Consider the following 25,199-nt stretch of genomic DNA (forward strand, 5'->3'; position numbering starts at 1 on the left):
TAAGTGCTGCCGGGTGAGGTTTGTTTTGCCTGGCAAGACATGTTATTTGTTTTACACAGCGTCACAACTTTTTTGGAATTGGGGTTATATTTGCCATGCAAATACTGTTCCTGTGTAAGCTACGACCATAGAAACGACGACGTGTTAGAATTAATACATATTGCTAATATAAATCTTGGATTTAAATGACAGCCAGAATTCCTGTTATAGAACATTCATTACCACCTCCTGACCAATCCGGATCTGTGTTATTTTGTATCAGGCTGATTTTTCTTACCGTCTATATGCGGCATGGTGACAGTGAGTTTGATAAGGTTGGGGTGATGTGGATCGTCTGGCCCAGTGTAGCGCAGTTTGGCAGAGAAAGGCTCAGCTCCTACAGCGCCAATCACACGAGGTTGGCACAAACCTGGCAAAACACAGAACAATCGACTGAATGCAAATCCAGTCATACAGATGATTGCTTTGGCTCAGCTTAACTGTTGAGATCAATTTGTTTATCGAGATATTAGAGAGCTCAAACAGGATCATTTTTGAGAGCCTCATTGATGGTCACATTGCAGTAACAAGCAGTGAGATTCCCAATGTGAGGCTCTTCTTGGGCTGGATTCCCGGACACGGATTAGACCTAATCATAGACGGGAAAGGATTTCTGCTGTGAGCAGAAAACAAGGTTTCACAGGCAAAGATTAAGGTTAGCAATGGATTAGCCTTATAAAACTGCATGGAAGGACAAAGGAACTCGGGCAATGCTATGTAAAAATCGTGCCACTTTTTATCAACACTACTTCCTATTGGAAGGCATTTACATTGCATCGGGTGATGTGGGTTTTTCTTTTTTCTTGCTCCTTGAACAAACAATACAAAAAACCCCCAAACAAAACACATCTTGCCTAGTTAGTTTCATTTCCAATGAATTAAGATTCATTTTTGAAGCCTGACCAATGTGTGTACAGTATTTTTGTGTATTATTTTGCACCCACCCTCCTCCACACTGATGGAGATGATGGCGCTGGTGAGCTCAAGCCCCTCGTCTCCGTTGGAGTTCACAGCCCTGGCTGCGCACTGAACACGTGAACCTGCCTGGAAATACACCGAGTCCAGCGTGATGCGTTTGGATGAAGTGAAGAAGGTATCAAAGTCCACCTCCCTCATTGGGCTGGTGACACCATCAGGCCCTGTGGGGGCGCTAACGAGCCAGCGGTAACGAGTCAGCGTGTTGTTGATGTGCTCGCTCGTACAGATGGAACCGGTGCGCTCAAAGCCTGGGTACTTGGGATTGCAAGCCTGATGAAAGAACAAACCAGACGATATTTTAAGGAGCCGTTTTCAAAAGAGTAAAGTTTCAGAAGATAAAAGATAATTAAAGGGAGCTACTTTAAGAGCTCAGAAACCTTATGCCAACCATATGGTATGGCACGCTGTAAAAGGTTCATAAAACTGTTACTGCTGCTTTATTTTCTGTAAGCAGATAATGAGCTGTAAATAAAAATAACGACCCTCACTGGGCTATGGAAAGAACGCGGTTCATTGTAGTTATTAGTGGATTAGACTGAATTGGAAAACGTTTCAAATCTGAATTGGATTGGATCAGATCCAGTGTTTCAGGTCAACATCAGGTCAATGTTGACATCAAGATATTACCAATTTATCTCAAGTATCATTAGTACAAATAAGAAGAAGGCAAAAGAAACAAAGACAACAACAAGGAGCAAAAAGGAAGAAGAATGAATGTCTGTGCACATATATCAAAATCCATTTTGGTAATCAAACTGAAGAATAAACAGGCCATGAGAAAACAAAAATTAATCAGGGAAAATAACAAGAATTTCAATTCATGAAATAGGAAAAAATGCATAATATTTAACAGTTTTTATTTGTTTACACAGATTTTAGAGAAGTGCAAACATGATCATGGCACACTGTGACACAGATAGCAGGGGAGTGGGAGTGACAAAGTAACACGGTGCCTTCACTGTACACACACACACACACACACACACACACACACACACAAGTAGGCAGTGAGTAACATACTGTGAGAGATGAGGGGTAGTGAAAGTGGTACACATGGTAACACAACGGTGATGCAGATGATGGGGTAGCAAGAGTCACAGGGCAAAACAAACGATGGCGTACAGAGACGCCAGTGACAGGGTAGCAGGAGTGATGTACAGTGACGATAGTGACAGGGTATCGAGAGTGTTGTACAGTGACACCGATGACAGGGGAGTGAGAGTGATGCACCGTGACGCCAGTGACAGGGTGGTGAATGAGCTAAACTGTGACACAGATACTGAAAGCAGTAACTCATGGTTACAATGATGGCAGGGTAGTGAGAGTGTTGTACAGTGATGCCGATGACAGGGTAGTGAGAGTGACGCACAGTGGCACCAATGACAGGGTAGCGAGAGTGTTGTACAGTGACGCTGATGACAGGGTAGTGAGAGTGTTGTACAGTGACGCTGATGACAGGGTAGTGAGAGTGACGCACAGTGGCACCAATGACAGGGTATCGAAAGTGTTGTACAGTGACACCGATGACAGGGTAGTGAGAGTGACGCACAGTGATGGGGGTGACAGGGTAGTGAGAGTGTTGTACAGTGACGCCGATGACAGGGTAGTGAGAATGACGCACAGTGACAGCAATGACAGGGTAGTGAGAGTGTTGTACAGTGACGCTGATGACAGGGTAGTGAGAGTGATCCACTGTGACGCCAGTGACAGGGTGGTGAATGAGCTAAACTGTGACACAGTTACTGAAAGCAGTAACTCATGGTTACAATGATGACAGGGTAGTGAGAGTGTTGTACAGTGACACCGATGACAGGGTAGTGAGAGTGTTGTACAGTGATGCCGATGACAGGGTAGTGAGAGTGATGCACTGTGATGCCAGTGACAGGGTAGTGAGAGTGTTGGACAGTGACACCGATGACAGGGTAACGAGAGGGATGTACAGTGACGCCATTGACAGGGTAGTGAGAGTATTGTACAGTGACACCGATGACAGGGTAGTGAGAGTGTTGGACAGTGACGGCAATGACAGGGTAGTGAGAGTGTTGGACAGTGACACCGATGACAGGGTAACGAGAGGGACGTACAGTGACACCAATGACAGGGTAGTGAGAGTGTTGTACAGTGATGCCGATGACAGGGTAGTGAGAATGATGCACAGTGACGGCAATGACAGGGTAGTGAGAGTGTTGTTCAGTGACGCCGATGACAGGGTAGTGAGAGTGATGCACCGTGACGCCAGTGACAGGGTGGTGAATGAGCTAAACTGTGACACAGTTACTGGAAGCAGTAACTCATGGTTACAATGATGACAGGCTAGTGAGAGTGTTGTACAGTGACACCGATGACAGGGTAGTGAGAGTGTTGTACAGTGACACCGATGACAGGGTAGTGAGAGTGTTGTACAGTGACACCGATGACAGGCTAGTGAGAGTGTTGTACAGTGACACCGATGACAGGGTAGTGAGAGTGTTGTACAGTGATGCCAATGACAGGGTAGTGAGAGTGATGCACCGTGACGCCAGTGACAGGGTAGTGAGAGTGTTGGACAGTGACACCGATGACAGGGTAACGAGAGGGACGTACGGTGAGGCCAATGACAGGGTAGTGAGAGTGACATACAGTGACACCAATGACAGGGTGGTGAGAGTGACATACAGTGACACCGATGACAGGGTAGTGAGTGTTGGACAGTGACACCGATGACAGGGTAGTGAGAGTGACATACAGTGACACCGATGACAGGGTAGTGAGAGTGACAGTGATGCCGATGACAGGGTAGTGAGAGTGACATACAGTGACGCCGATGACAGGGTAGTGAGAGTGACATACAGTGACGCCGATGACAGGGTAGTGAGAGTGACATACAGTGACACCGATGACAGGGTAGTGAGAGTGACAGTGATGCCGATGACAGGGTAGTGAGAGTGTTGTACAGTGGTGCCAGTGACAGGGTGGTGAGAGTGATGTACAGTGGTGCCAGTGACAGGGTGGTTAGAGTGATGTAAAGTGGTGCCAGTGACAGGGTGGTGAATGAGCTAAACTGTGACACAGTTAGTGAAAGCAGTAACTCATGGTTACAATGATGACTGGGTAAAAGTGACACACTATGATAGATGAAGGGATGGAGAAAATGATACACAATGACACAAATGGCAAGGCAGTGAGAGTGATATACAGTGATGCATGTGATGGGGTCGTGGATGATACACACTGTGAAATAGATAATGGTGTTATGACAGATATACACACTGTGCCATAATTGACTGGGTAGTGAGTATGATATAGTGACACAAATGACATATAGACGTGAAAGTAATGCACAGCAACAGACAATGATGAAGACTGTGATGCAAATGACATGGTAGTAAGTGTGATACACTTGCATGGAAATCAGGGCAGCAGAGGTGATGCACAGAGACACAGATGATGGTAAAAGTGATACACTGATAGACATGGCAGGGTTGTGAAAGTGAACGTGTCATGCAGTGACACAGATGACGTGGTACTGAGAATGATACAAAGAGATCCTAGTAAGAGTGATGCACGATGATCATATATGGCACGGTATACGGGGACACAGATGACACGGTAGTGAGAGTGACACACTGTGACACAGATGACAGTGAGAGTTATGTAGATAGGAACATATTTGTTGAGGTAGTGAGAGTGATGGAGAGTGATACATGACAGAGATGACATGGTATTGAAAGTGACACCCTGACACACACATAATTGGACACTGAGCCCAGTGAGACAAAGCAAGACTGTTGAGGATGTAGCGAAATTGACATTCAACGACGCAAATGATGAGGAAGCGAGACTGATGCACATTCTGAACAGATACAGAATTCAATACACAGCCCGACCCAGATGACGGGGCATAGAATTCAATACACACTGTGACACAGATGACTGGGTAGCCAGCGGGTGGTCGTCTCTCTGGGACACCGACTGGGTCATCATAATGCAGGAGCGATATGACCACTGGCACAGACGGGAACGTCACATCTGCCATGCTGTTTCCCTCCTCGATGTAGATGGTCGCTTTGGTCATCTGTATAAGAACCATGAGAGCTATTAACCGATTAGAGTTTCACATAAAAACGTCAATTCATTTTTATTTAAAAGCAGCTCTGATAATAGTTCTGGTTTATTAAAGCACTCTGTTTCTACAGTATAAAAACGATTACACGGGGCCTTGTATGTCAGACATGCTACGTAAATTCATTTTAAAAGCATGTAATTGTGGATACGGTGAACTTTTTTTTGTAAGAAGGCATTTATTTAGCATTTTTCGAAGGAGTGTTTTATAACAGCCAAAGGTAAACTTGTAAGTTTACGTTGTACAAAATGGATAAATCTTGAAGACAGTTTTATGATTTCTCAGAAATGCAAAGAATGCCGTTTATAGCTGCTATATTATTTTGCAGACACTCCACAATATTGAACACGATAAATTATTATACATACAGGACACTTTTTCGATGGAAAAAAAACACGTGTTCTATTCCCTTCTAGCGGGTTTCATTTGTTTGGTTTGATAGCATGCAATATTGTTAACATATCGCTTATCCTACGTGTATTACGTCACTCTACCCAATGGAGAATGAGCATTGAATACAGGGGCGCAGATAGGATTTTTGAACTGGGGGGGACTGAGCTGTCAGCAAATGATTCCATTTTGTGTGTATATATATATATATATATATATATATATATATATATATATATGTGTGTGTGTGTGTGTGTGTGTGTGTGTATATATATATATATATATATACACACACACTCGCATTCAAAAGTTTGGGGTCACTTTGAAATGTCCTTATTTTTGAAAGAAAAGCACTGTTCTTTTCAATGAAGATCACTTTAAACTAATCAGAAATCCACTCTATACATTGCTAATGTGCTAAATGACTATTCTAGCTGCAAATGTCTGGTTTTTGGTGCAATATCTCCATAGGTGTATAGAGGCCCATTTCCAGCAACTCTCACTCCAGTGTTCTAATGGTACAATGTGTTTGCTCATTGCCTCAGAAGGCTAATGGATGATTAGAAAACCCTTGTACAATCATGTTAGCACAGCTGAAAACAGTTGAGCTCTTTAGAGAAGCTATAAAACTGACCTTCCTTTGAGCAGATTGAGTTTCTGGAGCATCACATTTGTGGGGTCGATTAAATGCTCAAAATGGCCAGAAAAATGTCTTGACTATATTTTCTATTCATTTTACAACTTATGGTGGTAAATAAAAGTGTGACTTTTCATGGAAAACACAAAATTGTCTGGGTGACCCCAAACTTTTGAACGGTAGTGTGTATACATGTTATTTCACCTCCCTCACTGCCATCACCAGGAACTACCTGCAGGCCAGGACAATGATAACATTTTAACATAGCCTATGGAAATCCAAAGTTTACACATTATCATCACGCACAGAAACTGCAAAACTGCAAAACTAGTTTTAAAACGGCTAAGTTCCAACTGTTAAACATAGCGAGAGGCTGGGCTACGTGTGTGTGTGTAAAGTGTAAACCAGTGCATCCTGACTTTCTAACTATGCCTGTGTGTTGCGTGAGCGGCAGTCAGTCAACAACTCTTCGCAAAGTTTCCTTATGAAACAATATGCTCGCTGAAATTATGGCAGGGAACGCCAGATTAAACATTAAAACTGCCTTCTGAGCACTGTATCTACAGGCTACCACCGAAAGGAGGAGGCTACCAGAAAGGCATCTCTACTCCGTACGATTTTACTTTCACTACGACATTACTTTGAACAGACTATCAAAAAATTGCAAGGTGATATGATAAAGTAAGGCACAGTTTACTTACAGCCGTTTTTTTTTTTTAAAACGATGCAATCGTTTTCTGCCTTTTGGCACCCTTCATCATGCCGTGTTGGGGTCCTGAACTAGGAGGAGCTGTCCCCGATATGCCTGTCAAACTTGTTGTGGGTAACCATAGCAACCAAGCTCGAGCTCGCAACCCGTGCAGTCTGCGCAGTTGCAACTATGTATGTACTGCTGTGCACCTCAATAAACCGAATGGTAATTAGTCTTTTGATTTTTCCGTGAGGTTTGCCTTATGCAAAGAAAGACAGCATAGATGTTTTTTCCTCCCTATAAGTGGGGGGGACCGAACGAGGTGAATTTAAATCTGGGTGGGACGAATCCCCCCCGTCCCCCCCTCTATCTGCGCCCGTGATTGAATATGGTTTATGATATTGCATGGGTGTCAAGATAACATGATGTCACACGTCGGAGACGTAAAACTTCCACGCTAGCGAGCGACTGTGACAATTTGTAAACAAACATGGCTGCCAAGTTTGCTTCGTTAAATACAGAAGATTTTGAGAGAATTTTGAAAGAGAAAGATGCGTCAAACACCAGAAAGGAATGTATAATAATAATAATAATAATAATAATAATAATAATAATAATAAATACTGGCTGACTTTTATTCATGGTATATCAGATATATTCCATTCAGCTACTTGTCTTCGACTTGTACAATGTCATGCTCGCTGAATGGAATATATCTGATACTCAACGCCAGCCACTATTTAAGTATGACATGTCACTCTTTAATTAATAAAAAAACATGTTCACACTGGCAAGATCAATGTGGTCCAAAAGCCATAAAAGACCTCAGGATGCACTTTTACTAAAACAAACAAACAAACAAACAAACAAACAAACAAACAAACAAAAACACACCATTGTGTTTTATTCCTTAAGTATTAGGTGAAACCCTTAATATAAAGTCTTACCAACATATCAGATTTGTTTAAGAATACACCAGCCGCTTAAAACATGCACTGCATCCAGACAATTTTTGAACAAATGACAAAAACAAAACAAAGCAAAACAAAAAACGACTTCATGTTTCCTATCGAGATATTACAACCCCGATTCCAAAAAAGTTGGGACAAAGTACAAATTGTAAATAAAAATGGAATGCAGTGATGTGGAAGTTTCAAAATTCCATATTTTATTCAGAATAGAACATAGATGACATATCAAATGTTTAAACTGAGAAAATGTATCATTTAAAGAGAAAAATTAGGTGATTTTAAATTTCATGACGACAACACATCTAAAAAAAGTTGGGACAAGGCCATGTTTACCACTGTGAGACATCCCCTTTTCTCTTTACAACAGTCTGTAAACGTCTGGGGACTGAGGAGACAAGTTGCTCAAGTTTAGGGATAGGAATGTTAACCCATTCTTGTCTAATGTAGGATTCTAGTTGCTCAACTGTCTTAGGTCTTTTTTGTCGTCTCTTCCGTTTTATGATGCGCCAAATGTTTTCTATGGGTGAAAGATCTGGACTGCAGGCTGGCCAGTTCAGTACCCGGACCCTTCTTCTACGCAGCCGTGATGCTGTAATTGATGCAGTATGTGGTTTGGCATTGTCATGTTGGAAAATGCAAGGTCTTCCCTGAAAGAGACGTCGTCTGGATGGGAGCATATGTTGCTCTAGAACCTGGATATACCTTTCAGCATTGATGGTGTCTTTCCAGATGTGTAAGCTGCCCATGCCACACGCACTAATGCAACCCCATACCATCAGAGATGCAGGCTTCTGAACTGAGCACTGATAACAACTTGGGCCGTCCTTCTCTTCTTTAGTCCGAATGACACGGCGTCTCTGATTTCCATAAAGAACTTCAAATTTTGATTGGTCTGACCACAGAACAGTTTTCCACTTTGCCACAGTCCATTTTAAATGAGCCTTGGCCCAGAGAAGACGTCTGCGCTTCTGGATCATGTTTAGATACGGCTTCTTCTTTGAAGAAGCCATATCTAAGCTGGCAACGGCGGATGGCACGGTGAATTGTGTTCACAGATAATGTTCTCTGGAAATATTCCTGAGCCCATTTTGTGATTTCCAATACAGAAGCATGCCTGTATGTGATGCAGTGCCGTCTAAGGGCCCGAAGATCACGGGCACCCAGTATGGTTTTCCGGCCTTGACCCTTACACACAGAGATTCTTCCAGATTCTCTGAATCTTTTGATGATATTATGCACTGTACAGTAGATGATGATATGTTCAAACTCTTTGCAATTTTACACTGTCGAACTCCTTTCTGATATTGCTCCACTATTTGCCGGCGCAGAATTAGGGGGATTGGTGATCCTCTTCCCATCTTTACTTCTGAGAGCCGCTGCCACTCCAAGATGCTCTTTTTATACCCAGTCATGTTAATGACCTATTGCCAATTGACCTAATGAGTTGCAATTTGGTCCTCCAGCTGTTCCTTTTTTGTACCTTTAACTTTTCCAGCCTCTTATTGCCCCTGTCCCAACTTTTCTGAGATGTGTTGCTGTCATGAAATTTCAAATGAGCCAATATTTGGCATGAAATTTCAAAATGTCTCACTTTCGACATTTGATATGTTGTCTATGTTCTATTGTGAATACAATATCAGTTTTTGAGATTTGTAAATTATTGCATTCCGTTTTTATTTACAATTTGTACTTTGTCCCAACTTTTTTGGAATCGGGGTTGTATACCATATTGGGAATATGCTGTGCTTTCAAGCTTTAAATAACAATTCTTCATCAAAATTAAGAGAGCAAATTGTATATAATGCTCACTGAGCACCTGAATCTCAGCCACCATGTTCTCATCAGGTTTCAGGTGGACCGTGAATGCTTCCCTCATTTCACGCACGCCGTCGTACAGGATCTCAACTTCCACAGTGTGTTCCGTTTCTCCTTCCTTGAACTGAATGTCTGGGGAAAACGAGAAGCGCGAATTGGAAATCAGTCATGCAAAATATGCACCTTGATGTGAATTCCTGCACTGCTGATCAGCTGATATTTTATGTACGTATGCTGTGCCATCCATTACAGCTACACAGTGCTGTCATCGTCAACTTTTCAATAATTCAAAGTTACTCTGAATTATGTAAACCTGGCAAGAGTTTTTGACAAATCTACAAAATGGGTAATAGAGATTAAGTAGCTTAGTCATGTCACACTGCATGGTGCGCTCACTCTGCAACGCTCCGTTTTATTCTCAGTCATAGACTTGAAAAGAAAGAATCTGCTGGTATTGTGAAGAAGGATTTCTGTGTCTCTTGCATGTATTAACCCTCACGTTCTTTTGATACACACTCACCGGCCACTTTATTAGGAACACCCATACGCCTGCTGTTTGATGCAGGTTCTCTAATCAGCCGATCCCTCGACAGCAGCACAATGCATCAAATCATGCAGATACAAATCCAGAGCTTCAGTTAATGTTCACAATATTCAAACATCCAAATGGGAAAAATTGTGATCTCAAAGTGTGACTTTCTTTCACTGCGGTATGGGTGTTGGTTTGAGCCAGATGGACTGGACTGGTTTGAGTATTTCAGAAACTGCTGATCTCCTGGGGTTTTCACACACAAATAATAGTCTCTAGAGTTTACACAGAATGGTGTGAAAAACAAAAAGGAAACATGAAGTGAATGGGCGACAGTTCTGTGGGTGGAAACAAACACCTTGTTGAAAAGAGAGGTCAGAGGAAAATGGCCAGATTGGTTTGAACTATATCCAGGAAGGTTATAGTAACTCATAGCAACGCTTTACAACCGTGGTGAGCAGAAAAGCATCTCAGCATGCAACAGCAGAACAGAAGAACACATTGGGTTCCACTCCTGCCAACCAAGAACAGGAATCTTAGCATCAAGTACAAGTTCCTATTAAAGTGGCCGGTGAGTGTATAAAGATATCTCTTTCATAATACAGCACTAAAAATTCTGAAGGCCAGGTTACACAAAATTCCTTTTTTTTTTTTTTTACAAGGTAAGAATGGTGATAACTTTTAATGCTGAGTTCATTAGTGACCAGTTTAACTTGTCTTATTTACATGTATCCATAGGTTTGCATGAGCACGTCAACACTTTCGAGTAGCTCCAGTCTCAGAGGTATGCACATGAATGCTTTTTAATCCCATTCCCATGTAAATGCATCACCGAGAGCCGTGCAAGCAACCTATACTTTCCAATGTTAATGAGCGTGGCCTTTCTTTGTCCCTCACACCACCTGTATTAAAGTTTAAAAAAAAAAAGCAAAAAAAAAAAGCCTGCTCCTACAGCTTTTTTTTTAAAGGAGAGGGAGAGAGAGAGAGAGATTCAAATAAATAAATTTGCTCTCACCATCATTCGTCTCTGATTCAATGAGCTACTTTCAGCTCAATAATTCATACAAATGCATGTGATTGAATTAACTGCAAATAAGCTAGAAAACTAGAAACCTGATTTATGGCCAGTTTTTTTCATACATTTATCAGTTCTCGAGTACACAGGTGGCGGCACGGTGGTGTAGTGGTTAGCGCTGTCGTCTCACAGCAAGAAGGTCCGGGTTCGAGCCCCGTGGCCAGCGAGGGCCTTTCTGTGCGGAGTTTGCATGTTCTCCGTGTGGGTTTCCTCCGGGTGCTCTGGTTTCCCCCACAGTCCAAAGACATGCAGGTTAGGTTAACTGGTGACTCTAAATTGACCGTAGGTGTGAATGTGAGTGTGAAAGGTTGTTTGTGTCTATGTGTCAGCCCTGTGATGACCTGGCGACTTGTCCAGGGTGTACCCCGCCTCTCGCCCGTAGTCAGCTGGGATAGGCTCCAGCTTGCCTGCGACCCTGTAGAACAGGATAAAGCGGCTAGAAATGATGAGATGAGTACACAGGTCCGGTCAGGTAAAATACACCGCTTGGTCCTCATCTAGACCACGGTCCACCAGTTGACAACCCCTGTTTTCTTGCACAAGAAGTGTAGAAAACGTTCATCTTGACATTCTTTATGAGTAAAATAAACATTCATGTTTTTGCTCATACGCTTTTTTGTTTCAAAGTGTCTCTTCCTCCAGCTTAAGTTTCGGACTGTATTAAAATGCACCTCTCGTACTGATTCAATCGAGACTCAATGTCTAATCCATGAACCATGTGAATGTGTGTTTGATTTCTCTCACCCTGTGATACCGGATGATAATCCTCTCCGGATGTCGCTGAGCCGTCTTTAGTGTGCACTCGCACCACTGACACTTTGGAGGTGTCTCCCACTCGCAGCACTGGCACCTTCACCACAGACACTTGCCCGGACTCGCTGGGTTCACTCACGCTGAACTTGGTGACTCCGAACCTGATAACGGCCTCTGTCACAGACAGGGTGCATGATATTTGACATGTCATTTTTTTTTCATACATCATTTTATCAAATGTCTCAGTTATGCTGCAGCTTCTCAAAATACCAAATCCAGCTTACAATGAGCTGATGCTAAAAGACAGAAAGGTTCTCTTCATTCTCTGTGTAGTCTTGGTGTGTTTATATTTCTTCATATATATATATATATATATATATATATATATATATATATATATATATATATATGGATTTGAGAGAGAGAATACCTTGCTTTATATATTATTTAATATACATTAATACACTGACTGTATCTAAGAGCCAACATGAAAGACTCCTTCCATAAATGTTAAATAAACGTGCCCTTAAAACTGCTTCACGATGTCAACAATGATATGGTTTTCTTACTTAACAAGAAGACAGTCATCTATATCCCCCGCCCTATATACCAACTATATACCAAGTTTCAAGATATTATTTGTCACATTTTTCAAGTTCTGCTGCAGGAAACCAACCCTACCTCTTTACACTGACCTCAGCAGCCCATGGCATAAACCCACCGGACCTTTTGGTCCAGGTGAGATAAAAATTAAAATGTCTCACATTTCTTAGTATCAAAAGGCACAAATACATTACTTAATCAACACATATACCAACTTTCAAGTCCATACCACTCATAGTTTTCAAGTTCTGCTCCGGAAACAAAACCTACCCCTAAGACTAACCTGAGAGACTAAGTCTGAAATTGTTTCCATGGAAACATGAAAAATTAAAATTTTTAAAATTTCTTAGTATGAAAAGGCACATCTACATCACCTTGTTAACATGTATACCAAGTTTCAAATCTGTATCATGAACAGTTTTGGATATATGCTCCGGAAACGAACATCGCTCTTTGAAACTAAGTCAAAATCAATTTTTTTATGTAAAAATTTGAAAAATACTTCTTTTCAAAAATCAAAAATAGCAAAAGGTACCAGTTCACATTTTGCTTGATATGTATACAAAGTTTCATGAAGATATCTTCAGTAGTTTTAAAGATATGGCCTGGAAACGAAAACGTGACTGGACAGACAGAACCTGTTTCCATATCCCCTGCCAAGCTTCGTTTGGCTGGGGAATAAATACCAGAATGTTTAACTTGGCACAACCAACCAACCAACCAACCAACCAACCAACCAACCAACCAACCAACCAACGAATTAGCTCTTATTTAGCTCTTATTAATTAGTTCATAACTTCATGAATAATTGTAATGAAGCAAATCTGGGTAGAAGTTATATGCACCCTAGGTACCCCTACCTTCATGCCAGAAAAAAAAATCAAAATTGGTGAAGAACTGAGGGAGAAGAAGTGATTTGTGTGGAAACTGCTCATTAGGGCTTAATTACTCCATATCTTCATTATTAATTGCAATTATCCAAATTAGGGTGGAAGCTACATACACCCCAGGCAGACCTACCTTCCTGCCAAAAATAATAAAAATCGGTGAAGAATTGAGAGAAAAGAAGCGATTTTCATGAAATATGGACAACACTGGATGGACAATGAACGACGGACAATGCATGATGGCATAAACTCATCGCCTGTTGGCCGGATGAACTAATAATAATGAATAACTTCTGGGCAATGAGAATCAAGAATTCAAAAGCACTGCAGTACAATACATACCATGTACGATACATATAATATATACCACCTGAACCCTTATATATGCTAGTAATAGACTGGATAAATCCAACATCAGGATTCGAAGGAGCTTTCACAGCAAAACCACAGCTCACATTCATCCACAGGCTTCAACCAGCTCTTTAATATCATGCAAACAATCAAGTTCAAAACTACAGTCTATTTCGCTTGTGTCAGAAAGTATAAAGTCAGAAAGTAACAGAGGTGATGACGTGTCCGAGTTCACAGAACTGTACTTGATAATTAAAACTGTCAGAATTTGATTGCTTCACTGTCAGAAATCCAGGATGGTACAACTCCACATAGCTGCTGGTCCATCAGAATAATTACTAGTGAATTTACAGCTGCTTGAAAGAGATTTTTTGAACATACTGAGACGTTTTTTTCTGTCTTTCTGAGACAGAAAGCTGTTGTAGAGGACTGTGAAGTTAAGACAAAATCCATACTGAACAGATCTACTCTACTCGGACTTGAATTGTACAATAATAAAGCTCAAGGCATCATTAATTAATCGGACTTTTCAAGGTAGAGTGGGCAGACACACGAAATCATTAACGTACTAATTACCACAGTCCAAATTTATTTACTTTATTGATCTGTTTAGTAATGGAAGCTTCACTGATTGCCAGTGTTCACACTTTTAACAATTCACACTAACCAACAAGAAGCAAAGGCGCTAAAGTGTCTTGCCAAAGAAACCGATTACCCTGCAGAACCCTCGAGAACCCTCCAGTGTAGAGCATAGATACAAACCTCAGATTAGTGTTGTAGTACTTGAGACCGGTCTCAAGACCACTTTTTGAAGGTCTCAGTCTCAGTCTCGTCTCGGAATCGACCGCATTTGCATTTTCACTCGGTCTTGCCTTGGTATCAGACAGATAGGACTCGGGATTTTATTTCATGACTGGTCAAGACCACAACTGTGGGGATTTCACTAAACTGCCTGTGCATTGTGTGATTTATCTGTTAACATCGTTCCTGTGATTGGATGTAAAATTTGCTGCTTCAAATGCGACCAATAAAGTGGCTCATTCCTAATTTGAAATTTTTCGTCCTGTTAACAGCCATCACCCCTCCCCCACTCCCCTTCGCACACACTGGTCTGGTCTTGACTCGGTCTCGCCCTGCCTTGGTCTTGGTCTTGACTTGATCTCAAACCCTCAAAGTCTTGGTTTTGATACACTTTGTTCTTGGTTTGGTCTCGGTGTAGGTGGTCTTGACTACAACACTACCTCAGATACACAACAGGATTTCAAACAGTGAGCTTCTAATCATGATCTAATTATGATCGTGATTAGTGTCTCAGTGCAATTTAATTCAGGGTTGATTCTGCAGCCTTTCCATTCAGGAAACCATGAGGGCCCGGTCCCACAACACTGATAACTATAACTATACGCCTGAATTTAGTTCCAGTCTGGAGCAGTCACACCACAACTATAATCCCGACTATAATATCGCTTGGTCCTGACACTCAGGGAAATAATTGCATGCAACTTAGGAATAGTCATGGAAGTTTTTTCCAAGTAGTAGCACATTATTCCGGGTCGTACTGTACAGGTTGGACTTCAAAACAACCCATGTACACACTCCAGTGGTTGATATAATACGGATAGGTCACGGACTATGGAAATATCATGAAAAAGGATACAAAATATGGAGTGGTTATGGATTTTATCCGGATGCATCATGGATGCTAATAATTTACGGATTGGTCACGGACGTTTCAGTATATTACAGATTGGTTACCGATTTCATACGGATGATGCATCACGGATAAAAAATTAAGAAGTCTAAAACAATGAAATGTTTGGACTGCTGAAGTTCATAATTAAAATATCTTACCTGCATTTATATGTTTACGTAATTAATTTACTATTGATATTTCATGGAAAATCACATATCTGTGAATAAATGATCCGTGCTTTATGTTATTTTTTTATTTTCTGTGAATCTGTATTCCGTGACTTCATGATGCAACAAGGATGTACAAAGATTCCCGGGGAAAAATAGCACGCGCTCAGACAACGTCACATGTAAACAGTTACCTGATTGGTCAGATGTTTTATCGGATCAGATTTTTCCAGGCCTGGAAAAATCACTCCAGAAGCAATCTCAGTGATACGGATAAACCCAGGCCTGGGCTATAGGTATCGTTATCGGTCTGGTGTGAGCACCCACCACATAAACTGCAGGGGAATGATTTATTTATAGTTATCATTATAGTTGTAGTTATCGGTATTATGGGACGGGCCTTTAGACAAAAAGTACAACTGCTAGTATACTTATTATTTGCTGAAACCAATAACCAAAGACGTTGTTCCATATAATCTCACATACAAGTCTACAGAAGCAAAAGAGAAGGAACAGTGTTGGAAAGCAAAGTCATGAATGAATTTTAAAAACAAACCACGTGCCCATGTGTGGTGGAAAGAAAGAAATTCATTTCTCCTGGATGATGAAACAAATATTTAATAATGCACTGAATAATACGGAATGAATACAAATATTCCCAGTTCAAAAAGTAAAAAAATTTTTGTTTTGTCAAGAATCATGAAGCCCTATATTAACATACCTTGCTTTTCCATTTCAATTTGTTCATTAGGCAGATAAACTGACTTACAGCTGAAGTTAAATGAGAACTGAAGTCATTTTTAAACTTGGTTTATTTCTTAATTAACATATTATTCAATTACGTTTTTGGTTTTAGTAACCTTATATCGTGACTCGTATTGGCAATTAATTGCAATTAAATATTATACTTATCGGCCTATTCGGTTTTTAGCCGTGTTGAATTTAGTTCGTTTGGTCCACAGCAGGCGTCGCTTATCCACGTGACCTTCACGAGACTTGCGTGAGACTTCGAAACGTGAAGTGTCAGCCAGGTGTCAGTGCCGCCATTTTGAAAACCGTTTTCCAAACGAAATATTGCACAAAAACGAGTTTAAATGACGATTACTGTCTACTTTTTTCAAACTTTCCTGATTGCTATCAAAACAAACAAAACTTCCGGCTTGATTACGTCAGCATTCGAAAGAGGGCGCGCGCGTCTTTTGACAATGTTGGCAGATGTCGGTCGCTTTGATTTCCACTGTACGTTTTACTTCCGTCCTACGATGTCTTGCACAGGTCTCAACGCATCTCGTTTACGGCCATTACTTTGACATATGGACTGATATATTACAGAGCATATTTCAAACACTCATAACTTGTTATAGCAGCGAAAAATAGCGATCAAAAATGCATTCCTATATTTAATAAAATGAGATAAATAGAATTTTGATAATAAAAAAATTTGCCTTCAGTTCTCCTTTAAATACAATATAGAAATAAAGATAATAATTTAAGGTGAGGAATCTGATCATTAGCCGAAGAGTAGCTTCCTGGTAAATTTGGAATATAAACTCAAAACCATGCAGCCAGTAGAGACGTACCGGTACCATTACCTCATGATGCCATTACCTCACATTTTCACCCCCCCCAAAAAAACCTGCCATTATTATCAGTATAACTATAGTGTAGCAACCAGGTGTCTGACCACTACACACTCTTTTTCTTGTCTACTCTGCACTCATATGCTTTCATAATGTTTGTGGTACAGAGATCTTGGCTTACTGTCAGCATCATCCTTAATCTTGATAAGCGTCTCATTTTGAACTCCTATAGATGCCCCAAACGGAGACTCGCTTTTGGGGCTGCCCAGGACCAGCCTGAGCTCCTCCACCTCTTCGTGCTCTGTGTCATCGACGAGAATGAGAGTACAAGGCTTCTCCACTTCCCCTAAACACAATCACACACAATTAGAAAGCCATCACCAGTTTTAACAAGCAATCAAGAAGGAAGAACCCTAATATTATGAATATTATAAAAACCTAACAATTCTGTCAAACTGTATTGATCAAATAAGATCCAACGAACATGTTGCAAGTTCAAATGAGGTATTAAGAACAATTTGATCGTTGTCTGATTTCAGCAACAGTGATTAGGTTATTTCAGTGATCCTGTAAATGACAGACATCGGATTGAAGGTTTTATTTTTATATTCCAAAAAAAGCACTTTTAGAGAAAAAAAAAACAATCAAGAGGAAAATTCCAAAGAAATATTTACCATTAAAGTGATGTCAAGTTAAGCTAAATTTCCTCCTCCCCCTACACACCTCCTTCTGAGGGTGTACTTGACTTGCAAGTGACGTCAAAGCAAAATAGAAACCCGGATGTCGGCCATGTTGGTGGATATACAAATGCAGGGTCAAGCGACATTCCATACAAAACATAGTCACGCGTGCACAACTCTTTTTGTTTGTCCACTGCTTTAAGCGTTCTTTTAGCTCTGCCATATCTTTGTGCTGTATATGGTTGTGGTCACAACAGTACTCGTGACCGTGGCATGTTCCGATTTTTTAGAATTCCGTCCGTGATTCGGAAAGAGGGCGAGGAAACCCTGAGGCTTAGTACGGAGAGGAGACGAGCACGGCTGAACAACATCGGCAGGGCTGATCTAACAGAGGCGAAAACCAAAACAGCTCGTGTTTGCATTTTATCTCAGGTGAGATTTAAAAGCTTTCTCGATAATATCATGGAAGAATTTTATTTTGTTTTACTAGAATTTTGCTATAAAATGAGCGTTCGCTTGTCGTGGTTCACTTGGTCGTTGTTATAATTTTAACACGTGTATTACCATTTCACTTCTAGGAGCGCCAGCAAAATTATACGATAGAAACAATCCAGACTGGGCACCCAGTCAGAACATGGGCTATGTTTCGTGCAAGGTCGGACTTGATTCTTCAGCAGCCAAACCAGATAGAACGCGATATCTGGGGACTCGATGGTCCGTAGAAGCGTCTTATCTTCAGAAAAGTCTGACTTTTTAAAATAATATGGGTCAAACGCGCACATATCTATCTTCTCTTTGTATTGAATCTTCGCTCGACCGTTCAAATCGTGGTAATACTGAGAAAATTCAGCATTGTTTACAGACACGCTTTCAGCGGCTGCCGTCCTAGTTGCTTTGTATATCCACCATCATGGCGGACGCTCATGACGTAGCACATTTTGATCACGTGGTTGCAAGTCACCTATTGGTGGGATATAAAGGAACTGCAGAGGTGTTTAGTAAGAAATATGATTACTGACTGTCTCATGTGTCAGGTTACTCAATTAGATGCACACTGTTACAGCCAAAATATTTTTTTCCTGCAAATTTGTATTCATTTAGCATTTATAAATGCAAACTGATGTTGGCCCATTGTCTGTTTTAGGTGGTGATGTTGCCAGTCTTTGTACAACACCGAGCCAACTTTTTGCTAATGTTTGCAATGGCACAATCTTCATAAATACCCAGCCAATGATGTGCCAATGTTGGCAAGGTAAATTTAGAGATGGATAAAATCCTGTTGGGATTATTTTGGGCCAACATTAGCACCTAAGCTTGATCAAATGGAATGGCTGCCATTGGCCCAACACTTGCCCAACATAAGTTCGCTACTTGGATGGTGTCTAATAGTACTGTTGCTAATGAATAAAGTAGAGGACTGAATCAAGGAGTGACTCCAAAAATAACAAACAATCCTGGTTTAAGAGTGTTCATGTTTTGCTGTTTAAATTATATATGCATTGCTGGTGGAGAAACTGATATTCATCTCTTTTCCACTTTCATACAAGAAGCTCTCAAACTGAGTTGCTTCCATTGTAAATAATGTACTTTTGGGAGAAAAAAAAGTAAGAAGCTGACTAGTATCACTGGGCTAATTAGGGCTAAGTCCTGCCGATGACAAGGACGTTTCACATTTTTTGGCATCCACATTGTCTAACTTGCTCTTATCAAATCCCTTTAATTGGGTTATTTTCAGTTTTGTGGAAAAAGATCTTGAGCACTACTAAGATACTGAACTCAAAAGTCAACTTTAGAGCTGAATTCTTTATAGCCCAGAGTGTAGCCATCAGTGACGGTCATATCAGGTAATTACACTTGGTGAAGATCTTCGATATGGATTACTTTCTCAGTCACTGATTTTTCAAAATGCCTTTGAAGAAACAAGATGTAAACACTATCCACAAAAATTGCAAGACATGATGGCAAACCTGAAAACATGATATGAATAAAATTCAGGACTTTCTTTTAGTCCTGCAGCTTCACAGCCTCATGTCAATGATGAATCTCCATGCTATAAAACTCAACCCATAATACTTATGACAGTAGTGAGTTTTTCCTCTTTCCAAATCATTAACATGACCAGCCATCAAAAGGTTGATTTAAAAAAAAAGAGAGATTAGAGATAATAAAATTCTTGTATGGTTGAATATGTTGATTATATATCTCATCTCATTATCTCTAGCCGCTTTATCCTGTCCTATAGGGTCGCAGGCAAGCTGGAGCCTCTCCCAGCTGACTACGGGCGAGAGGCGGGGTACACCCTGGACAAGTCGCCAGGTCATCACAGGGCTGACACATAGACACAGACAACCATTCACACTCACATTCACACCTACGCTCAATTTAGAGTCACCAGTTAACCTAACCTGCATGTCTTTGGACTGTGGGGGAAACCGGAGCACCCGGAGGAAACCCACGCGGACACGGGGAGAACATACAAACTCCGCACAGAAAGGCCCTCGCCGGCCACGGGGCTCGAACCCAGACCTTCTTGCTGTGAGGCGACAGCGCTAACCACTACACCACCGTGCCGCCCTTGATTATATATATATATAAATATATATATAAAACAGTTATTCCACAAAATCGAGTCAAGATTAACTTTATTGTCTCACATGCGCTGATAGCCAACAAGATGCGTAGCGCCAGGTTGGCTATAAGCCATGCACAACGAGATTGAGTGGAATAACGGTTTTATTCAATCCACATTAATTGGATTTTGAGAAACAGAGCATTTTTATTTTTAGCAAATTCAAGAAATAAAAATTTTATACAAAACGTCCGACCAAATAATTTCCGTTTCGAATGTAAACAAGCTGGCAAAATGACGGGAGCAATTTGTGAAAAATATGATAATAATAATTCTTGAAAATAAAAAAAAAACACTCTTACGGTGCCATCAAATACTTTTATTCCATTTTTTTTTTGGGGGGGGAGGTTGTCGCTTCAGCAACACGCTCTGCCATTTTGTTTTTCTCTACTCATGGTATATGAGCTGATAGCCTAGTAATAGAGTAGCCAATCAGAGTGTGCAATTGCTCATATCCAGTGAATGTGGATAGAGTAAATAAAAAAAAATAATAATTGTGTGTGTATATATATATATATATATATATATATATATATATATATATATATATATATATAAAACTGTTCAAAAGTCTTTGGCCCCCTATTTTTTTCATACAAACTTTGTAATAGATTTCTATTTTATGACTTGTACATTGGGGCGGCACGGTGGTGAAGTGGTTAGCGCTGTCGCCTCACAGCAAGAAGGTCCGGGTTCGAGCCCCGTGGCCGGCGAGGGCCTTTCTGTGTGGAGTTTGCATGTTCTCCCCGTGTCCGCGTGGGTTTCCTCCGGGTGCTCCGGTTTCCCCCACAGTCCAAAGACATGCAGGTTAGGTTAACTGGTGACTCTAAATTGACCGTAGGTGTGAATGTGAGTGTGAATGGTTGTCTGTGTCTATGTGTCAGCCCTGTGATGACCTGGCGACTTGTCCAGGGTGTACCCCGCCTTTCGCCCGTAGTCAGCTGGGATAGGCTCCAGCTTGCCTGCGACCCTGTAGGACAGGATAAAGCGGCTAGAGATAATGAGATGAGATGAGATGACTTGTACATTAGGCGGCATGATGGTGTAATGGTTAGCACTGTCGCCTCACAGCAAGAAGGTCCTGGGTTCGCAGCCGGCGAAGGCCTTTCTGTGTGGAATTTGCATGGCTAACTGGTGGCTCTAAATTGACTGTAAGTGTGAATAATTGTTTGTCTCTATGTGTCAGCCCTGTGATGACCTGGTGACTTGTCCAGGGTGTACCCTGCCTCTCACCCATAGTCAGCTGGGATAGGCTCCAGCTTTCCTGTGACCCTGTACAGGATAAGTGGCTACAGATAATGGATGGACTTGTACATTATCGAGTCAGTATGTTTGTTTTCCAGCACAAAATTAAATGTTACAGAAAACAAAAAGTTTGTATCTGAGCAGCATATTACATAAGAAAGCACTTTTCTCATTAAAAAGAAAACATAATGAAGGCTACTGGGGTTTTGGTGCAAAATGAAAAAGCGAGTGTGACAAAGTGTCCAGAAGAACTGTGGCTGGTTCTGGAAGATGCTCAGTAAAACCTACAGCTCATTTCCGCATAAAACTGCACTCATTGTACCTGAGAGACTGCTATTTTTTTTCAAGCGAAGGGTCGTCTCACACCAAATATTGACTTTGTTTCATTTATTATGGTTTACTGCTGTTTACTGTATTTATTTTTATGTTGAAACATTTCATTTATTTATTATTTTTTAAGCAATTTTTGGTCGACAGCATTTCTTTACATGTGCCTAAGACTTTTGCACAGTACTGTGTATATATAAACACCCTCATAAGAGAAACCGTATGTGTTTGAATTCATTGAAAATCTTTAAATCCGGAAGAGAAATGCTAGTTCATCACGCTGTAAAGGCAGCAGTTGTGCTGACCTGGTAGGAACGTAATAATGGAAGCGTTCGTGTTGGGTCTCTCATTGAAGTCCATCATGACTTGAGCAGAACCCTGACGGCTGTAGCAGCGTACGCTGGACGTGTACCTCAGGTCTCCACTGCGGTAAATGATGGCGGTAATCCTTCCATCGTTCTCATTACCTGTGTATTTAGCGTCACGGAACTGCATCTTGGGCACTGTAAAGGCAAAACACACACACACATTTGCTTCAGTATTTCCTTAAATAAATGTACAAGGAACATTGTGAAAGCATTATGGCACAGGCTTTTTTCCAAGCACACTAAACAATCATGAGCACATTCATGGCAGACCCTCCAAGACATACTGTAACTGCCTCTCTCATCCCGTGTACTTGGAGAACACTTACAATCTGACATGGAATCATTGATGAAGACGGTGGCTTTGCTTGGCTCTCCCAGAATGCCGTTCATGGGCATGCGGAGGACGAGCTCAAACTTCTCGGGCCCCTCCAGCACGGGCTGACCCAGGTCATCCAGAATGGTGATGTGGATCGTCTGCATGGTGACGCCTGGCGTAAAGTCCAGGTTCTTACTGATTCCTACGTAATCCTCACCAGCTGTGGGAGACATTGAGATATTGTGGAATATCATTGATTATCCCATGAACGTATTTTAAACCATTAAGAAAATCTCATCTCATCTCATCTCATTATCTGTAGCCGCTTTATCCTGTTCTACAGGGTCGCAGGCAAGCTGGAGCCTATCCCAGCTGACTACGGGTGAAAGGCGGGGTACACCCTGGACAAGTCGCCAGGTCATCACAGGGCTGACACATAGACACAGACAACCATTCACACTCACATTCACACCTACGGTCAATTTAGAGTCACCAGTTAACCTAACCTGCATGTCTTTGGACTGTGGGGGAAACCGGAGCACCCGGAGGAAACCCACACGGACACGGGGAGAACATGCAAACTCCACACAGAAAGGCCTTCGCCGGCCCCGGGGCTCGAACCCAGACCTTCTTGCTGTGAGGCGACAGCGCTAACCACTACACCACCGTGCCGCCCCCATTAAGAAAATAGGTAGAATAATAACAGTATCCAAAAAATAAGGAATGTAAACAATCTGGGGACAGATCTGTGCTTTTGTCCTCACAAAAAATGTAAAACTCAGTGAATATGCATGACATGCAAAATGGAAACGTCCACATGTCCTGCTAGCTTGCATTTGTTCCAGGATGAGATGAGTGGCATTTCAATCATTTCAGTGTCATATTATTTGGGATTTATTTATCAGTATATAAACCTGTCAAAATATTCAAACAACCAGCATTTTGTTCATTACTTACATTAAATAAGGTCATTAAATGGCCAGGTTAATATGTATTTTATGCATAGAAAAAATGTGCATACAAGTCTGTAACAAGGTTATGTAACACTCCTCTAATAAACAATTCTTCCTCCTCTTATTATTATTATATTGCCGTTTTGTTCTTAGTTCATTAATTAACCATTAGGAAATTCTGTGAAGAAGAAGAAGAAGAAGAAGAACAACAACAACAAAAACAACAACAATAATAATAATAATAATAATAATAGTTGCTGTTGTTGATGATGCTATTATTATTATTATTATTATTATATTATACAACAGGGGCGGCACGGTGGTGTAGTGGTTAGCGCTGTCGCCTCACAGCAAGAAGGTCCTGGGTTCGAGCCCCGGGGCCGGCGAGGGCCTTTCTGTGCGGAGTTTGCATGTTCTCCCCGTGTCCGCGTGGGTTTCCTCCGGGTGCTCCGGTTTCCCCCACAGTCCAAAGACATGCAGGTTAGGTTAACTGGTGACTCTAAATTGACCGTAGGTGTGAATGTGAGTGTGAATGGTTGTCTGTGTCTATGTGTCAGCCCTGTGATGACCTGGCAACTTGTCCAGGGTGTACCCCGCCTTTCGCCCGTAGTCAGCTGGGATAGGCTCCTGCGACCCTGTAGGACAGGATAAAGCGGCTAGAGATAACGAGATATTATACAACAACTATTATTGTTGTTGTTCTTCTTCTTCAAATAATTTCCTAAAAGTTAATTAATGAACTAACTAAGAACAAAACAGCAATATAATAATAATAATAATAATAATTCACTAATCACAGAAACATGTTTATTTCTAATAAAATGTTCTAGTTTCTTAGAATAAATCAAAAGATGTTCAAAACCAATTTCCATTTTTGATTTCTGACATACTGTAAATTAAAAAAAAAAATCTTCACACTTAAGGCAGCTGATGGCTCTGGGAATTTTTTGTGATAATTAAACCAAATGGTAGGAGGCTCAGCATTGTGTTCCTATGTGACAAGATGCCTTGCAGGTGACAACCACATGCTCTGTTGATTTTCCTTCCTGAATATTCATGCTTGTGTATATTACACATTTTTCTATGCCATGGGTGTAATTTACAGTTGTCATTTCCCTCCTCAGAAAGACAGTCGAACCTTCAGTGACTGATAACAGAAAGCAGCGATGAATGTACTAATGAACTGAAAGAAAAAAAAACACTGAAAAGAAAACAACACACACAAACAAAAAAATATATATATCCACTGAGCACTGTGTCTTTGTGAGATTGCGCTTTTCTGCTTTTCTTTACTGGCACCTGATATTGAGCTTTGAAGTTATGACTGAGTTACTCATTTGCTCAGCTTTGGAGTTTTGCGCTCTGTACTGTTGATAGTGTACTCTTTAATCCCTCCGTTTCTTCTGTATGCCACTCTCTG

General features: G+C 41.1%; 1 protein-coding gene across 1 annotated transcript in view; it reads right to left on the bottom strand.

The window, feature by feature from the left end:
• The window catches only part of frem2b (FRAS1 related extracellular matrix 2b), a 302,533-nt gene that overhangs the window by 38,095 nt on the left and 239,239 nt on the right, over positions 1-25,199 (bottom strand). Inside the window, exons 8-15 of the mRNA XM_060897720.1 lie at positions 22,837-23,046; positions 22,448-22,645; positions 17,443-17,607; positions 11,972-12,154; positions 9,625-9,755; positions 4,916-5,071; positions 984-1,287; positions 278-409 (exon numbers count right to left, since the gene is read on the bottom strand). Coding sequence (XP_060753703.1) covers positions 278-409; positions 984-1,287; positions 4,916-5,071; positions 9,625-9,755; positions 11,972-12,154; positions 17,443-17,607; positions 22,448-22,645; positions 22,837-23,046 — 1,479 coding nt within the window. The remainder of the gene's footprint in view (positions 1-277; positions 410-983; positions 1,288-4,915; positions 5,072-9,624; positions 9,756-11,971; positions 12,155-17,442; positions 17,608-22,447; positions 22,646-22,836; positions 23,047-25,199) is intronic.

The sequence above is a fragment of the Neoarius graeffei genome, chromosome 17 (genome assembly GCF_027579695.1).
Source record: "Neoarius graeffei isolate fNeoGra1 chromosome 17, fNeoGra1.pri, whole genome shotgun sequence".
Classification (NCBI taxonomy): domain Eukaryota; kingdom Metazoa; phylum Chordata; class Actinopteri; order Siluriformes; family Ariidae; genus Neoarius; species Neoarius graeffei.